This window comes from Otolemur garnettii, unplaced genomic scaffold (genome assembly GCF_000181295.1).
Source record: "Otolemur garnettii isolate 467f Iridium unplaced genomic scaffold, OtoGar3 scaffold00098, whole genome shotgun sequence".
In the NCBI taxonomy this organism is placed as follows: Eukaryota; Metazoa; Chordata; class Mammalia; order Primates; family Galagidae; genus Otolemur; species Otolemur garnettii.
In genome coordinates this window covers 1,632,281-1,647,457 of record NW_003852493.1, presented here as the reverse complement: position 1 = coordinate 1,647,457, position 15,177 = coordinate 1,632,281, and the positions used below count along the sequence as shown (strand labels likewise).

Genomic DNA, 15,177 nt, shown 5'->3' with positions numbered 1-15,177 from the left:
CTGTTGCCCAGTCAGAGCTGAGAGACATGCTTTTCCAAACTTTAGCGTTTGAAAATTCCAACTTGGAGTGTCAAAAGGCCCTGCACCCTTTGAGAGCACAAAACGCTCCCTTAGAGGAATATATACAGGCATGTGCTGACAGAGGAACCAAATCCTACAAGGCTAATTTACTGGCTACTGCTTTAAAATAAGGGGTCAGTTCATTTCCTCCTCTTAAATAATAGTCCTAGGTTTTTGCTCACTAAAGCTCTTTTCACTCTTAATTTTCTCAATCTCAGCAATGATGAAAAGACAGCTGAAGAACGCCATTGGACATCTCTCATTCATGCACCATCCTCTCCAGTACAACCACCTATCTTTTATACAAAACCTGATATAACAAAGTGGAAACCTAGTTATGTGCTGCAATGGGGTCGAGGCTTTGCCCATATTATTACAGAACATCAAGAAAAGCAGTGGCTACCAGCCCACTGGATTAAGCCTCGACACGAGCAGGAAACTTTACCAGCACCTTAAACAAGTTTGTTTTCACTAACCTTTCTTCTACAGGATCTTAGTTTAGGCGATTTCATAGTGGAGAAATCCTGGATCAATCTCCCCTGCGGGAACTGGAGCTGCCTCTCCCATGTCACCGCCCAGCCTCAGCAGGAAGCAGTTAAGAGTGGTCATCACCCCTTTTCCCTGAAGAGGCAGCAGGAGCTTCCATGCAGAGTGGGAGGATTGATATAGGATTTCATTATTTTGGGCTGTATATTAAGCCCCAGGCAAGCTTAGGATGCATCATCTAAACCTTGGAAAATTAGGACAACAAAGACCTCAAACAACAGGCTGTAAGCTAAAGGTTGTTCTGGTATCAGCAAGGTAAGAGAATTTCACTTGTTGGGTTCGTTTCTATTTCATTTGGGCACCTGATCTTTCTTAAAGTTACACTGCTTTTTGGAAAGGGTCTGAGTTTGCAGCCCTTTCTCTACCTAAGCTTTGGGTGATGCTTAATACTTCCCATGGAAGTGTCATGAGCCCTATGGGTCAGCCCATAGCACATAGTTGAGTGGTGATTAGCACCTACGGGACAAGATTTCCCCCATGCCTAGTTTGGCTAAAATGAGTTTCCTTTATGTCCGAATTAGCTCTGATGGTGTATTTTTGTTATGCTTATGTGCCCTTTCATTTCTTTTACTCAACAGAAAGCTCCTCGGTGAGGAGAACGGCAGACACAACCAACAACAGACTTTCTCCCTTGCCTATTCAGAAATGTCTTTAATACACTAGAGGGGGAAATGTAGGAGACACCAAGAGCCAGATGACATCCGAGCAAGATGACCTGCTGCTGAGGTGTGGATCTCGAGCCATTCGTCCACAGGAGTTCCTTGTGGAAGAAGAGCCCGTGCCCTCAGCACGTAGTCATTGTTAATGACTCCCCTCACCTGTGTTGTTCTGGCTCAATAAAAGGCTGGTGTGGAGGTTGCTCAGGGCTACCCGGAAAGTAAGAGCTAGCCTGCCTTCCACAAGCTTGTACTTCTAATCCGCCTCTTGCCTGGTTCCTTCCTGCACTAACCGAGACCAGGGCCATAGGAGCCCTACGGGTCGTGCGCTACACCTTGCCCTGATGAAGCCTTCCACCTGATACAGCTTATCTGTCACTTGCCACTCACTGATTGGGTTTTGCTATGAGGTTTCCAGGCAATTGATTTACTACAGTCTCTGGGCCGGAGGCTGTCGAACCTCTCTGTTAATGATAATCTGTATCTGATTGCAATCTCTCCCCAGTGCGAGCATCACCACCTCAGCTTCACCTCAGATCATCAGGCACTAGATTCTCAGAAGGAGGGAACAGCCTACATCCCTCACATGCACAGCTTACAGTAGCTTTGTGCTGCTATGACCATCCAGTGCCACCGCTAATCTGACAGGATGTGGAACTCAGACAGAGATGACAGCTCTGGGGAGCAGCTGTAAACACAGATGAAACTTTGCTCCCTGGACCACCACTCACCTCCTGCTGTACAGCTAGTTCCTAACCGGCCACTGTCCAGTCAGGTCCATAGGCCAGGGTTTGGGGACCACAGGTTTAGAGTCTATCTGAAGTGACAATTTTAAGGCAAAGATTACTGCTAGTGAATAACTTTTCCTTATTTGCTATCCTTTGTGTTATAAAATGAATGACTTGTTAATTGTAAGAGTCTAAGGTAATAATGGATAGATAAGAATATATGTGGAAATTGGGTGGCATTACCCCAAGGCTTTAACCTCACCAAACACCTCTGGGGTGAAGAGGGCATTGTGCAGATACTGTTTTTCATGACTTGTACCTTTGCTCTTCTCCTGGAGAAGAAACTACAGGTTGCTACCTGGAAACAGCCTGCTGGCCTAGTTTTATAGGACCTCATCCAGCTGGGTTTAACATGCTGCTCCTCAGAACTGTGTTTTAAACAGAAGAAAAAGCCTTGGGCAAAACAATAATAACTTACCCACACAGAACATGTTACCAGGTTTAAAGGTACTTTAGGTTTATAAACTCGGAGATAACTCTTTATGCAATATCTCATAAAGATTAAATGCCAAATTCTAAACAGTGACAAGCTTTAAAGGTATGAAACAGCCATAAAAACACCACTCAAAAGATCTTACTTACTGTCTAATGGAATTGGATTTATATGTAGCTTTTCTTAAGTTTAACTAGCAGCTTCAGAACAACATTAAGTCATACTCTGTAACATACTAGTTGTATACTGAAGTGTGTGTGTATATATATATGTATATATATATATATATATCATGGACAAAGAGGTTCACTGTATGACTATCAACATTCTCATTTGTAAAATAAGAAAAATAACTAGTCCATGAAGTGTCTGGAATTCCCATTAGAGTGAAATGAATAATGTTTAGCAAAATGCTTTAAATATTGTAGGACATTAAACTAATGGCTTCATTTTTTTAACTACTTTATCATTAATGTGGCAAATGTTCCAAGAATTCTCCCCTAAACTTGCAGTTTTAATTATTTTTCTTACTTGTGGAAATACAGTATCCTGGGTTCTTACCAAACACCTACAGCAACAATTATGCACTATTCATTTTTGTCACGGTGGTGTACAGTACGGGTATTTTTGAGATTTTAAATACATATTACTGCAATGTACTAGCTAAACTTAAAAATTAAAAATGTTCCTATGGGAATTGGTCTGTACTACTATATTTATGACCCTTTTGGGAGTTCTCTTAAAAATTTCTGCAATCATTGATATCTTGGTTACAAATATTACTAAAAAATAATCATAAAACATAAAATAAAATCCCTTATGCTCAAATAGTTTATAAAAAGATACAGTTTAGAAGAAATGTTCACCATTAACTTATTTCACTTCTCATTTTCCTTTTCATGTTATTTTATTTCTTCTACAATTGAGATTCTATTGAAACGTAAGTAGGACTATATTATTTTCATTTAATGGTACGTGAAATCTTTTGAGCCTTTAAATTTAAGTACTTGAGTTTATATTTGAATTTTTTTTTACTTAGTGCTTTAAAAGTAGATATGTTGAACATTTTATATTTATTTTTTGAACAAGCACTGGGAAGCAATCCAGCTAGCTACTTCCTTGGGCATGGCACAAAAGCTGGAGTCATTTTTCTCTACATGATGTCCTTTAAAGCAAAGAAATACCTCAGCTTCCTACACCCCATAAGATTCCCTGTAGCCCTGCCTCTTACTTCCCAAGCACACTCTATATATTTTTCCCGTGGAAAATAAGGATCTTGTTCACCTAATCTCACGTCAGTTACCCCTGCTCTTGTTGATTATGGTATAAATGATGTTTCTCTGTAACTGTAAATTTCTCTTAGTCTTGGTACTGTTAGCAATCCTCTAGTACATTCCTACATACCCTAAAAGCCACTTCTGTTCTCACAAGAATAATTGCACATTTTTAAGTATTTGGTTATGCCAGTGCAATTCCAACAGTGACAGTTTTCAGTTAATTACATTAATTGGAGGTGATATTTTCAGCCTTAAAGGAGCTATAGCTTAGGTGAAGCATGCATTTCAAATTGGGTTGCTGTTTTTAAATTCCTAAAGATCCATATTATAACAGGCATTTTACATATCTCACTTAGACTAGCAAAACGTCCTTCAAAAAATTGACAGGGCCATCAAATGTATGCAAAATGTTAAACATTTGGATCAGATTTTCCTCTTCATAATTTCAATTAGTTCTTATTTTAAAACCAAATTATTTTGAAAGATAGAAATATACAATAATTCTTAACAGTAGGCATGAAGCCTATCAAGAATAAATCCAGTTAACTTCACTTGTATTTTATAATTTTCATAAGAGGACTCACAGGCCTTAGCAGCTGGAACTTGGACTGTCAAAAACACCTAATTTAAGCCATCTTAACAAGCATGAATAACTAAATTATACCATTTTTTTTTTCAGACGTGAAGCATGAAATGCTTCTATTGGCAGTAAAATTCTCTCTACTTACCTTTTAGTAACAGGGTTGCCAGATAGGGCTTCTGCCTATCTAAGTTTTTATAATAAACTCTCAGGGTACAATTAAATATCCAGTTAGTTCAAAGGGGCTCTGGAATCCCAATGATCCATTTAGTTATTGACTATACAGCTATCTACTAGTCATTTGCTTCACCTCCTCAAAGTCATTCATATCTTGGGTCTAAGTGAATAAAGTTACTTCACAGAGTAAAAAAAATAAAAACTTTCTGTTTAGCAAATATGCATCATCTTCTAACAGAAAGAACTAACTCTAAAGACAGGGTTTATTAACATTTTAATGAATTATTTTGCATATATTCAAGTGGTTTAATATATTAATTCCTTATTACAAGACGCTGAAGATGATGCTAACATTTTAATAAATACCTTCAGTTCTACTATTTAAGACAGGCAGAGGCATAAGTTTAGTGATAAAATACATTAAGAGAATATGATGCATGCTATAAAACTAATACATGTTAGTCACTTGTACTTTTTATTTAGCATATTTTGCAATGCTTAATGCCGATTATTTATAGTGGTGTGATCATTTTCTTCAGTTTGTGAAGATTATTTGAGTCTTCAGGTTTGAGTCATTAAAATAAATATCCTCTCCAATTTGATCATCTTTACAATGTAATAAAAGCAATCTTTGTTTTCATTCAAAACAGTAATCAGAATGTAAAATTAAATATTAAATATAAATCAAATTTACCAGCTCTCAAAGTGTATAAAATTATATAAAAACATACTATGTCAGTTTAATACCATTTAGTTAATTCTGCATCATGACCATCTGAAAATGCAGTGTTTTTTGGTTTGTTGGTTGGTTGGTTGTTTGGTTGGTTTGGTTTGGGGACAGAGTCTGTCTCACTCTGTTATGCAGGCTGGAGTGGGAGTGCTGTGGCATCAGCATAGCTTTCTAAATTCAAGCAATCCTCCAGGCTCAGTCTCCCAAGTAGCTGGGACCATTGGCATCTGCCACAATGCCTGGCTAATTTCTTGCATAGGCTGGTCTGGAACTGCTGAGCTCAAGTGAACCTCTTGCCTCTGCCTCCTAGAGTGCTAGGATTATAGGTATGAGCCACCACGCCTGGCCTAAAATGGAGATCTTTTAAACAAGAATATTGACTTTATCACTAGACTTCAAACACAGCTTTAGCAGAAAACTTACAAATAATTAGTTTCTGCATATCAATAATATTATACTCTGTTTCCACAGTCAGATATTTTAGGCAATGTTTATAGCTACAACAAATAGTTATTTATTTTCATCCCTGCACATAATATTGATCACTACAGGTTTGTTTGGCCTATCAAATTAAGAACCCTAAGTCATCCTGCAAAACATTTTAATGAGAAAGTTCTTTATTTTCTTTCCATATCCAAATAAGATTTCTATATCCAATACTGTGGATTTAGTTTTTAAATGTGTGGTTTTGATTTTTAAAATTTAAAATGGTACAGAAATACAAATATATCATTTGGAAAATTATAAAATATATTTTTATGTTAAAGGGGAAAAATAGAGGCAAAATGTGTAGATAAAATGTGTATAAAATGTCCTAATGAAAACAGTTGTTTTTATGAAGGTAAAGGAAATTTGAGTTGAATATCTGGAGCGATTTCCTGACTAGGAACAATAAATGAATTATGGAACAGCTTCCTGACTGTGGAAAAACTCACTCACAGAGGTTATTTTAAAATAGACTAGGAAAAATGCTGAAGGTACATTTTGTGTGATAGGGAATCTAGATTTAAAAAAGAATGAAATGAATAAATCAAGTATGGCATTTCTTTTTCATTCATATTTTGGACTTGAAAAGATTATCTGTTAAACAATATTAAAACAAAAGTATATTTTAAAGTATTACAATATTATAAATTGATATGATAATATTAATATAAAATTAAAAGGTAATATCTACATATATTAATTAAATAGAAATTGTTGAGACATGTCACATTCAAATAGAGAAACCATAGAATGATCTAAATTTTCACCTATTTCCAGAAAAGACCATATTAATACAATCATTTCACCTAGTTTTTAATAGACTTCAATATCCCTACATTTTGGTTACCTCAAAAGAGCACTCCACATTAAAATTATCGCCCATTGTACATCTTGTGTAGACATCTTTCTTTGTAGTAGTAGCTACTTAAATTATTTTCCATTTTACAGATAATATTGTTCATATTTCTCCTGGTTTAATTTGTGCTTGTAACAAGTAACACTGCAACAAATTCATCTTTCTTTTTTCAGTATATAGCAAAATTATTGACATATAAATATATTTATTGAGTGTGTGTTTAAGCAATAAATGACATTAATAATATAGGCAGAGAAAAGATGGCTTCTGCAATGGTGGTAGAATGCAGAATCTGTGGACCTTCTCCACAGCAAAATAACCACAGCTGATGAAAATCTGAACTGAAAAATTTAATTTCTGGAAATTATCTGAATGTCAGACAGCTAATGAAGCAACACTTACTTAAGAAAATCTACTAAATCATGGTAACGAATAGCAAGAGTCTGTGGAACCTGAGCCACAAAGAGACATCTCCCTCCCACCTACACCTAAGCATGACAGGTGCTCCACATGGATGTGTGCAGTTAAGAACACAGTCCTTCCTCTCCATCCATTCCTAGTCAAGATGCATTGGGTCTTCTGTAACAGAGCAGGCCGCCAGCGTTTCTCAGCTGCCACCCCAGTCCGTGTTGTAGAGTCTCTGTTTCAGGCAAGAACGGCTGAGAAGTCTGGGCTTTATTTCTTTGTGAAAGCCCTACCCCAGGTGTGGTAGGCCAGGAAAACATTTGGCAGACCAGAAAAATGGGGCTCTGATCACCTTTGCTTCAACTCACTAATAAGGGAAAAGTTTCATGCTATGCTATGAGAGGCAAGCCAAGAAGGTGAGAGGCTACCACGGCCCCAGTGTCTTGCTTGTAAAGTACAAGCATCCCTATGAGAGAAGGGTAGAGCCGCGAGGCACAGAGATTCAATTACAGAGTAGTGAGGCACAGAGATTTTGCCTGGGGGAAATAAAGCCCTAAGAACAGAGCACTCCAAAGCTCTCCCCAAAAGAAATGGCTTGTACACAACAAAGGGTGGGGAGGATGGAGCCTGACGTCACTCTTGGTAATAGTGAGGACTTTGGAAGTCACATTAAGAGGATGCCAGTAGTTCCATGAGAATATTGAACTAAACCTGAGATCTACTATGAGTTCACTATAGAGAACCAGGTAAAGAGACCATCAGGAAGAACGCTCCTGGGTTCAAAATAATTCTCAAACATTGGTCCCCCAAACTGCCTTCAAAAGACCCTAAATTTAATCGGATTAAACTCTGGATCAATTTGTGCACCATGGCAATTTTAAAACAATTTAGCAGTCAGCTGACAGTTGATGTTAAAGAATAAAATACTTTTGTGCAAAAATGCTTCCCAAAGTGGTTCTGATGTTTCATTTTAAAATGGGCACTCTTGGCTTTACTTTTAACTGTATATAGATATTATTAACTGAGTATATAGCACTTTTCTAGAAAATGTGTACACATTAAAAAACTAGAACACACAGATTGAAAAGGAGATTAAGAAAAAAAGTGTCCTTATCTAGTTAAAATTAAAGTATGGAAATATTTTCTTTGTATACGCTAAAGATAGAAAAAAGAACATTAGAGTATTAGAAGAGATGAAGGCCTGCCTTGGTTAATTTTGCAAAATCACTTAGAGATGCAAGGCTATTATAAAGAATTATAGTGTGTACGACATAGCCTATGGATATTTCTGTTTAATACATCTTCACAGTTATAATAAACTTTTCACATTGTATTACAGTTATCTGTGTAGAATTGTTTAATTATTATCTACTTCATTCAAAAGGGCAACACGTAGTTTATAGAAACACATAAAAACTTCTCTGATGAAAAAAAATTGCAAAGTGAGACACCTGACACAAAGCCAGGAATTCCTACAAAATGTTGCAAGGTTCGAAGTAATTATAAAAACCAAGGTAAAAATGTAGTTCAAAGATTTTGATTTTTTGTTTTTGTTTTTTGACAAAGAAAAGAGAAAAACATAAATAGATGTGAGCTCCACATTTTTATTCCAAGAAAATTAATGCTCTGAAGATCTGCCTACCCCAGCATATAGGTCTCTCTTGTGTCCTCCTTCTGGGGATATTGAGTAATGACCATATGTATACTGCCACCCTTATTTGTATTTATTAAATTAAAAATTGTCAATAACTTCTTGTTGACTATAGTCTCTTTGTGGTGGTATCAATACTGTTCATTTTATCTATCATTAATAAGTATTTTGCACCCACTAGCCACCCCCATTTTATCTTCCCTCACTATCCCTCCCAATCTCTGTTAACCATCATTCTACTCTCCAACTCTATGAGATCAATTGTCTTAATTTTTAGCTCCCACATATGAGTGAGAACAAGTGCCAGTTTTCTTTCTGTGTTTGGCTTACTATAGTTAACACAATGTTCCCCAGTTCCATTCAAGTTCTTGTGAATTAAAAGACTTCATTCTTTTTATGGCTGAATAATATTTCATTGTGTATATGTACCACATTTACTTTATTCTCTCCATTGATGGATATTTAGATTCTTCTCAATTATTTTAGGGGACCTGTGAGCAAATATGTTTGAAGACTACTCATCAAGCTATCATGATGGATCTTCAGGACTAAAGATCCCTTTAGCAATAGGAAGTGGTGGTGGTAGAAAGGTTAATGGCATAGACCAAGTCAAGGAAATGTATAATGGACTATGATCAAATAATGGTATCTTTAAAATACAATGAAATTGGAAAGACTCCAAAATTGACGTGTGAGTATTAATAAGGTCCTGGTATTATATATACAAAAATATATATACATACATCTTTGTGTATATATACATATATACATATGTATCTTTGTATATATATGTATACATGTATATATATATGGTTATTATTATGGCTATATAATATATACAAAGATTTATATAATTATTTGTATATATTATGTAGCCATAATAATCATATATAATGATTTAATATATAATTAATATATAATCATATATAGTAATCAAAGATTTATATATTATATAATAATCATATAATAATACTAAAAATTTATATATAATAAATAATATTATAATAAATTGTAATATATAATTATATGTATATATTACACAGTCATAATAATAATCACATATAGATGCTACAAGTTCTACAAATATATGTCTTTAGCTTGCATGCAACATTGTATTTTGAGACTAAGAGAGTTCAAATAAATACATGTAACACAGTGTTTATCTGAGGTTTAGTTGATTTTGAATCTGCTGCCTTGATCTACAGAAAAGTCTGAAATACTGGTCTATGAGGCTACCTTTTTTTTTTCCTGAAAGAAAATGTAACAGAATTTCTTTAAAAAGCAGAAATATAATCTTCGTGTAACCTCTTTAGAAAAGTCTTTTTTTCTTTTGAGAAAAAGTTAAGGTTTCTCTCTCTCTTGATAAAATCTGCACAGTATCAATAATCCCACCTTCATTCAGAAGATAACAATTGATGTTTTTTCCTTTTCCTCTCATGAATCTAAATTCACACCTGCAAACATTCAATATAAATAACTCAATTCTCTCATCAAAAACAAATGATGATGACAAAGGTACGCATTGTGAACTAAATTTCGTGTATTTAATTGCAGCCATGTTTGCTTTTTTATCCAGAAAGTTTTATGTGATGGTGTAATGTTCCATTTTCCTTAATTAATGTTATTTTCTTAAGGATATCAATCTGGTAGACCTCCCTATGTTGTGCTTATAAAATTTAACAATTTAAGTTGGTATACTTTGCTTTAATAAATACTGTTCAGTTCCTAAGTTGTAATTTAATGATTTATATTCTAAATGTTAGCCCATGCTATAAAGTATCACCAGGACAAATTTAAAGGTAAATCCTCTGTGCACAGAAAGTTATGTTTAATGGGTAATGTAATCAGTTTTTTGTAGAAAGTTACATACAAACCAAAGTTTATGTAGATGAATATGTAGAACTCTGATTACTTTTATAAAATCATAGTATTTGTATTTATAATTGAGACAAACACTTAACAGTATATATAAAGATAGTCCTCTATGTGAAGCATATATATATATATACTCGTTACAGAAAAAGAGTATTGTCAGTTTCATATTATAGCTGACTGAAATGTTTCTATGGACAATTGGCAGCAAACAGTGTAATAACTTTTCAGTGTATACTACTAATGATGCTATGAAATTAAATGGGCATAAATACAATGTGTTTAGGAAAAAAAATAATTTTAATAATGAATTCAGCCATAGATATTCACACCTATAATCCTAACACTTGGGGAGGCAGAATTAGGAAGATCGCTTGAGGCTAGGAGTTTGAGATGAGTCTGGACAAAACAGAGATACCCTGTCTTTGCAATAAAAGAAAATAAAATAACCAGATGTGGTGGCTTGTGCCTGGAGTCTTAGCTACTCGGGAGGCTGAGGCAGGAAGATCACTTGAGCCCAGGAGTCTGAGGTTTCAGTGAGCTATGATCCTGCTACTGCACTCCAGTTTAGGTAACAAAGACTCTGTCTCTTAACAAAATAATAATAATAATAATTAAAATATGTTACCATTTGTAATCCTTATAGAAATTCTCTTGCATGAACAATGAGTAAACAGAGGCACAGAGTTTAGATTATTTGCCTGGAATTTGCTTCACTTAAATGATGGAAGAGAGCAGAAATTGAACTCAAAACTCTGGGACTCCAAAACTGTTAGATCCTCCTTTTACCGAGCACACTGACTCTTGCACATTATCTTGTTTCTAATAAAGTCAGTGAAATGTGAACGAAGCCTCTCTGTGTTTTTTCTCAGTTTGTGAACTTGAGTTTCATTATTTGTACAATTAGGTTTTGTGAAGCTAAGTTGCACCTGAAAATAACAAAGCATTATGTGCACAAAGTCATGAAAACCCTACTCTCCCTCTACTCTTATTCTAACACCACTCTTACAGCTTGTATGATAACCGTAATTGTACTTTTTTCAATTTGTATGAATTTAGGGGACACAGTTTGGGGTAGTATATTGGGCAGTGGCAAAGTTTGGGTTTTTAGTGTAATCATCATCTAAATAAAATACATTGTACCCATTATGTAATTGCACTTTGTTCTAACGACCTATTAGTTCCAATACGCAGTTTTCAATTGTTACAGTTTCAAACTTGAGCAAGAAAATGTAGAACACCATTCTGCTTCAAACAAATGATCAAAATTGTTACTTTTTTCCCATTAAGAGTGTTTTTATCTTTTGAGAATTACTCCTGCCAAATATTTTCCATTTCCTGGGCAGGCAAGAAGGGGAAGGGGGGGCTAACACAGCTGGGTAGGAATGTAAATATCAATCAGCTGTGTGGAATTGAGCTTTCTGGCATTTTCTTCATAGAAAATCTTCTGTAGAGCAGGCAAGGACAAAGCACGACCTTGAAATTACTTGAAAGCAATTAAATTGCCTTACTGACACACAAAAAGTAAACAGTGAAAGAGAACAGAGAAATTTCATTATTAAGCAAGAATTTTGATATAAATGTTCAAAACTGATGCTCATGGTAAGTTACTCAAGACATCAAAAGATTTCTAAACAAATTGTTACTAATGATGGTGAGTTTTAAGAAAAGGCATTTGTAATGAAGAAAAAAGTCTATATAATATATAAAGTTTTACTTAGGCAGTACTGTTAGTAGGAAATCTTATCTGAGCATTAACAACAAGCTTCTCTATTATTTTAGCAAAAACAGAGAACCTGTGTTATAGTTGGCGTGGAAGAGGGATTGGATTTAATATGAGTTTTTTTTAGCATTTGTGATAGAAGCAAGCGAAAGCATTAGCATTATATTAAAGAGTTTTAGAATATAAAATACCCTTTCAAGTACACTTTAATAATTTTAGGGATTATATTTTACTCAAAATCAATTTTCTAAAATATAGTAGGCTTGCTTTAGAGCTGTAATACTGTTTAATGGATCACAGTTTAGTTTTATTTAAGAGTCCATTTAATATTCAAGGTGGATCAAACCAATTTTTTTAAATAATGCAGGTAGAATTGGTGTAGTGGAAAGTATATAAACTAAGAATCTTGTTAACTACTTGAGTAATAAGATTCCCACAATTATTAGCACATTGTGGAAAGAATGGCCAAGAAAACAAATGTAAGGAACTTAATAAAAATTATTTTGTAAATTTCTTTAACCTATTACAATAGAAAGAAGCATTTATAGTTAAAATATCACATTTAGATCAACACTCTTTGGAACTCTAAAAAAATAAAGGCAACAAACAGGTTATGTTCAAGCTAAATCTCTTCTCCAGTAGAAATTGAAATGTGTTTTTAATGACTCAGTGAGTAGGGCGCCGGCCCCATATACTGAGGGTGGCGAGTTCAAACCCAGCCCCGGCCAAACTGCAACAAAAAAAATAGCCGGACATTGTGGCAGGCACCTGTGGTCCCAGCTACTCGGGAGGCTGAGGCAAGAGAATCGCCTAAGCCCAAGAGCTGCAGGTTGCTGTGAGCAGTGATGCCACAGCACTCTACTGAGGGCAACAAAGTGAGACTCTGTCTATTTAAAAAAAAAAATGTGTTTTGTGGGGGAGAGGAGGTTGTAATATTTAGTATTCCAGAGGCAGCCTATTTGCACACAGAGTATCTCCCCTAAGTACCTTCAATCTGTCCTCCATTCCCACCAGATGAACAGCCCCCAAACATGTATCCCTTTTTCCTTGGGTTCAGAATAGGATCGTTCTCCCTTCCTACCACCTATGAAAACATCAAGTTTGAATCATTTTCATGACAGTTGACTCTCATTTTTTAGGACTTCCCAAGACAGAAAATCCCCTCTCAATACTAAAGCTTTCCATTTTCACCTTGACTCACAGGCCATTATTTTTGCTTCACTTTAGCAGAAACAAAAATAGAACCACAGCTACTGCCATAGAACAGGAAATGTCAGGTAAGGATGTGGTTGTTGAGTGAGAGGACGCAAAGACCCTGCTAATTATTAGTGGTGAAAGTCGTTATAAAAGTTATTAGTGGTGAAAGTCATTGTAAAATGGTGGGTGTCAAATGGAGGAAGCCATGGAAGATGGAAGGAAGATTCCTTCATCATCTTAGTCCTGCAGCAAAGCGCTTCTTCGAAGGAGCCTGCTCTTTCTTCACACAAAAAGCTCAACAATAGAATTTATTTCTCGAACCAAGTATTTGACATTTACCATTTGTCCTTTGAGAGAAGCAACTTTTTATTAAATTTCATAATACTCACCAAGATAGAGCAATACACAGGGTTTGCTCCAAACACAAGCACCTCAGCCATCTCAGAAATTAGGGGCACTATACATACAGCCAACTTTATGTTCAACAATGTTAACTAAGATGTAAGGAAAGCAACAGAATTAACAACTATATTAATTTTCAAAGTTTATGAATTGAAACTGAAAAGACTTTTAATGTCATATAGAATTTTCAACACTTCTGGCAAATAGGGCAGAGAAAAATTCTAGCTTTGAGGACAAGCAGCACTGAGCCAAATCTCAGCTTAGTGGTATCTGTTTTATGACCTGAGGTGAGTTATTTTTCCTCAGCTTTGCTTTGTGTAAGACGAAAAGAAATTTCTCATAGGTTATATTGTTTTAAAAAATAACAGGATGAGTCTTAAAAACACACATAACAAAACCATGATAAAATTCTCTTTATGTTACTCTCTAACCTCAGTATATGGGAAACTCCTAAAAGTTATGTACCCGGGAAATGAAATCTACCTGGATAGGGAATAGTAAAGTAGTTGAGATTTTAGAAGAAATTTGTCATAGTAATAGGATATTTGAAGTTCATCTTGGCTGTATGGAGAGGAAATTTCTTGAATTAGAGCCTAGAGACTAAAAAACCCCAGGCTCAAGCACTGTTATTTATTGTGGTTCAACCACAAGTGTCCATTAAAGGTTGAGGCTACTTCAAACTCTTAAACACCAGACATATTATCTAAGCATGAATGAAATCAATCACAGTCACTGGACCATGGTCTACCTTTAAAGCAAACTACATTTGGATCTCTTAAAGCAGGAGTGTCCAACCTGCTGCCTGAGGGGTCAGATGCTGAGTTGGTGAGGATTATTATTATTATTTTGCTATTTTTGCCTATCAGCTTTCATTAGTGTGTTTGTGTATTCAATGTGTGGCCTGTGACAACTCTTATTCTTCTAATGTTTAGCTGAAAAAAAAAAAAGTTTGTCAAAAAGAAAAGTTTAGTTGTCATAGGAAGATACTATGGGGGGAAACATGGCAGCCTGGGGAAAAGTGGAATAAGTCAAAAGTATCTTAGGAACTGATAATTCTTGGTCCATCATAGGCCATTTTTCTACCATCACTCATGTGTAGCCAGGACTAGCATTGCACCCTTGCTGCTGCCACATGAGGGGAAATGATGGGCAGGAATACCAACCCTCCGGTAGGAGGACACAAGGCAGTGACGAAGCCGTTAGGAGAAGGTGAGTCCCAGACAGAGAGAGCCATGGAGCAGAGGGCAGAAGGCAGAAGGTGAACAGAAAGTGCAAGGTTAATACTGTGCTGCTTTTAAATACAGAAAGGATGTAAAAGAAAAACATAAGAGAAAAAAG

The 15,177-nt window shown here is 35.5% G+C and overlaps 1 protein-coding gene across 4 annotated transcripts in view; it reads right to left on the bottom strand.

Moving 5' to 3' along the window:
• GALNT13 (polypeptide N-acetylgalactosaminyltransferase 13) overlaps positions 1-15,177 on the bottom strand; it is a 520,150-nt gene that overhangs the window by 340,153 nt on the left and 164,820 nt on the right. Inside the window, exon 2 of one of the 4 annotated variants that reach the window (XM_023516812.1) lies at positions 8,756-8,782. The exons of the other annotated variants lie outside the window; for them this stretch is intronic. Coding sequence (XP_023372580.1) covers positions 8,756-8,782 — 27 coding nt within the window. The remainder of the gene's footprint in view (positions 1-8,755; positions 8,783-15,177) is intronic. 4 annotated transcript variants of the gene reach the window in all.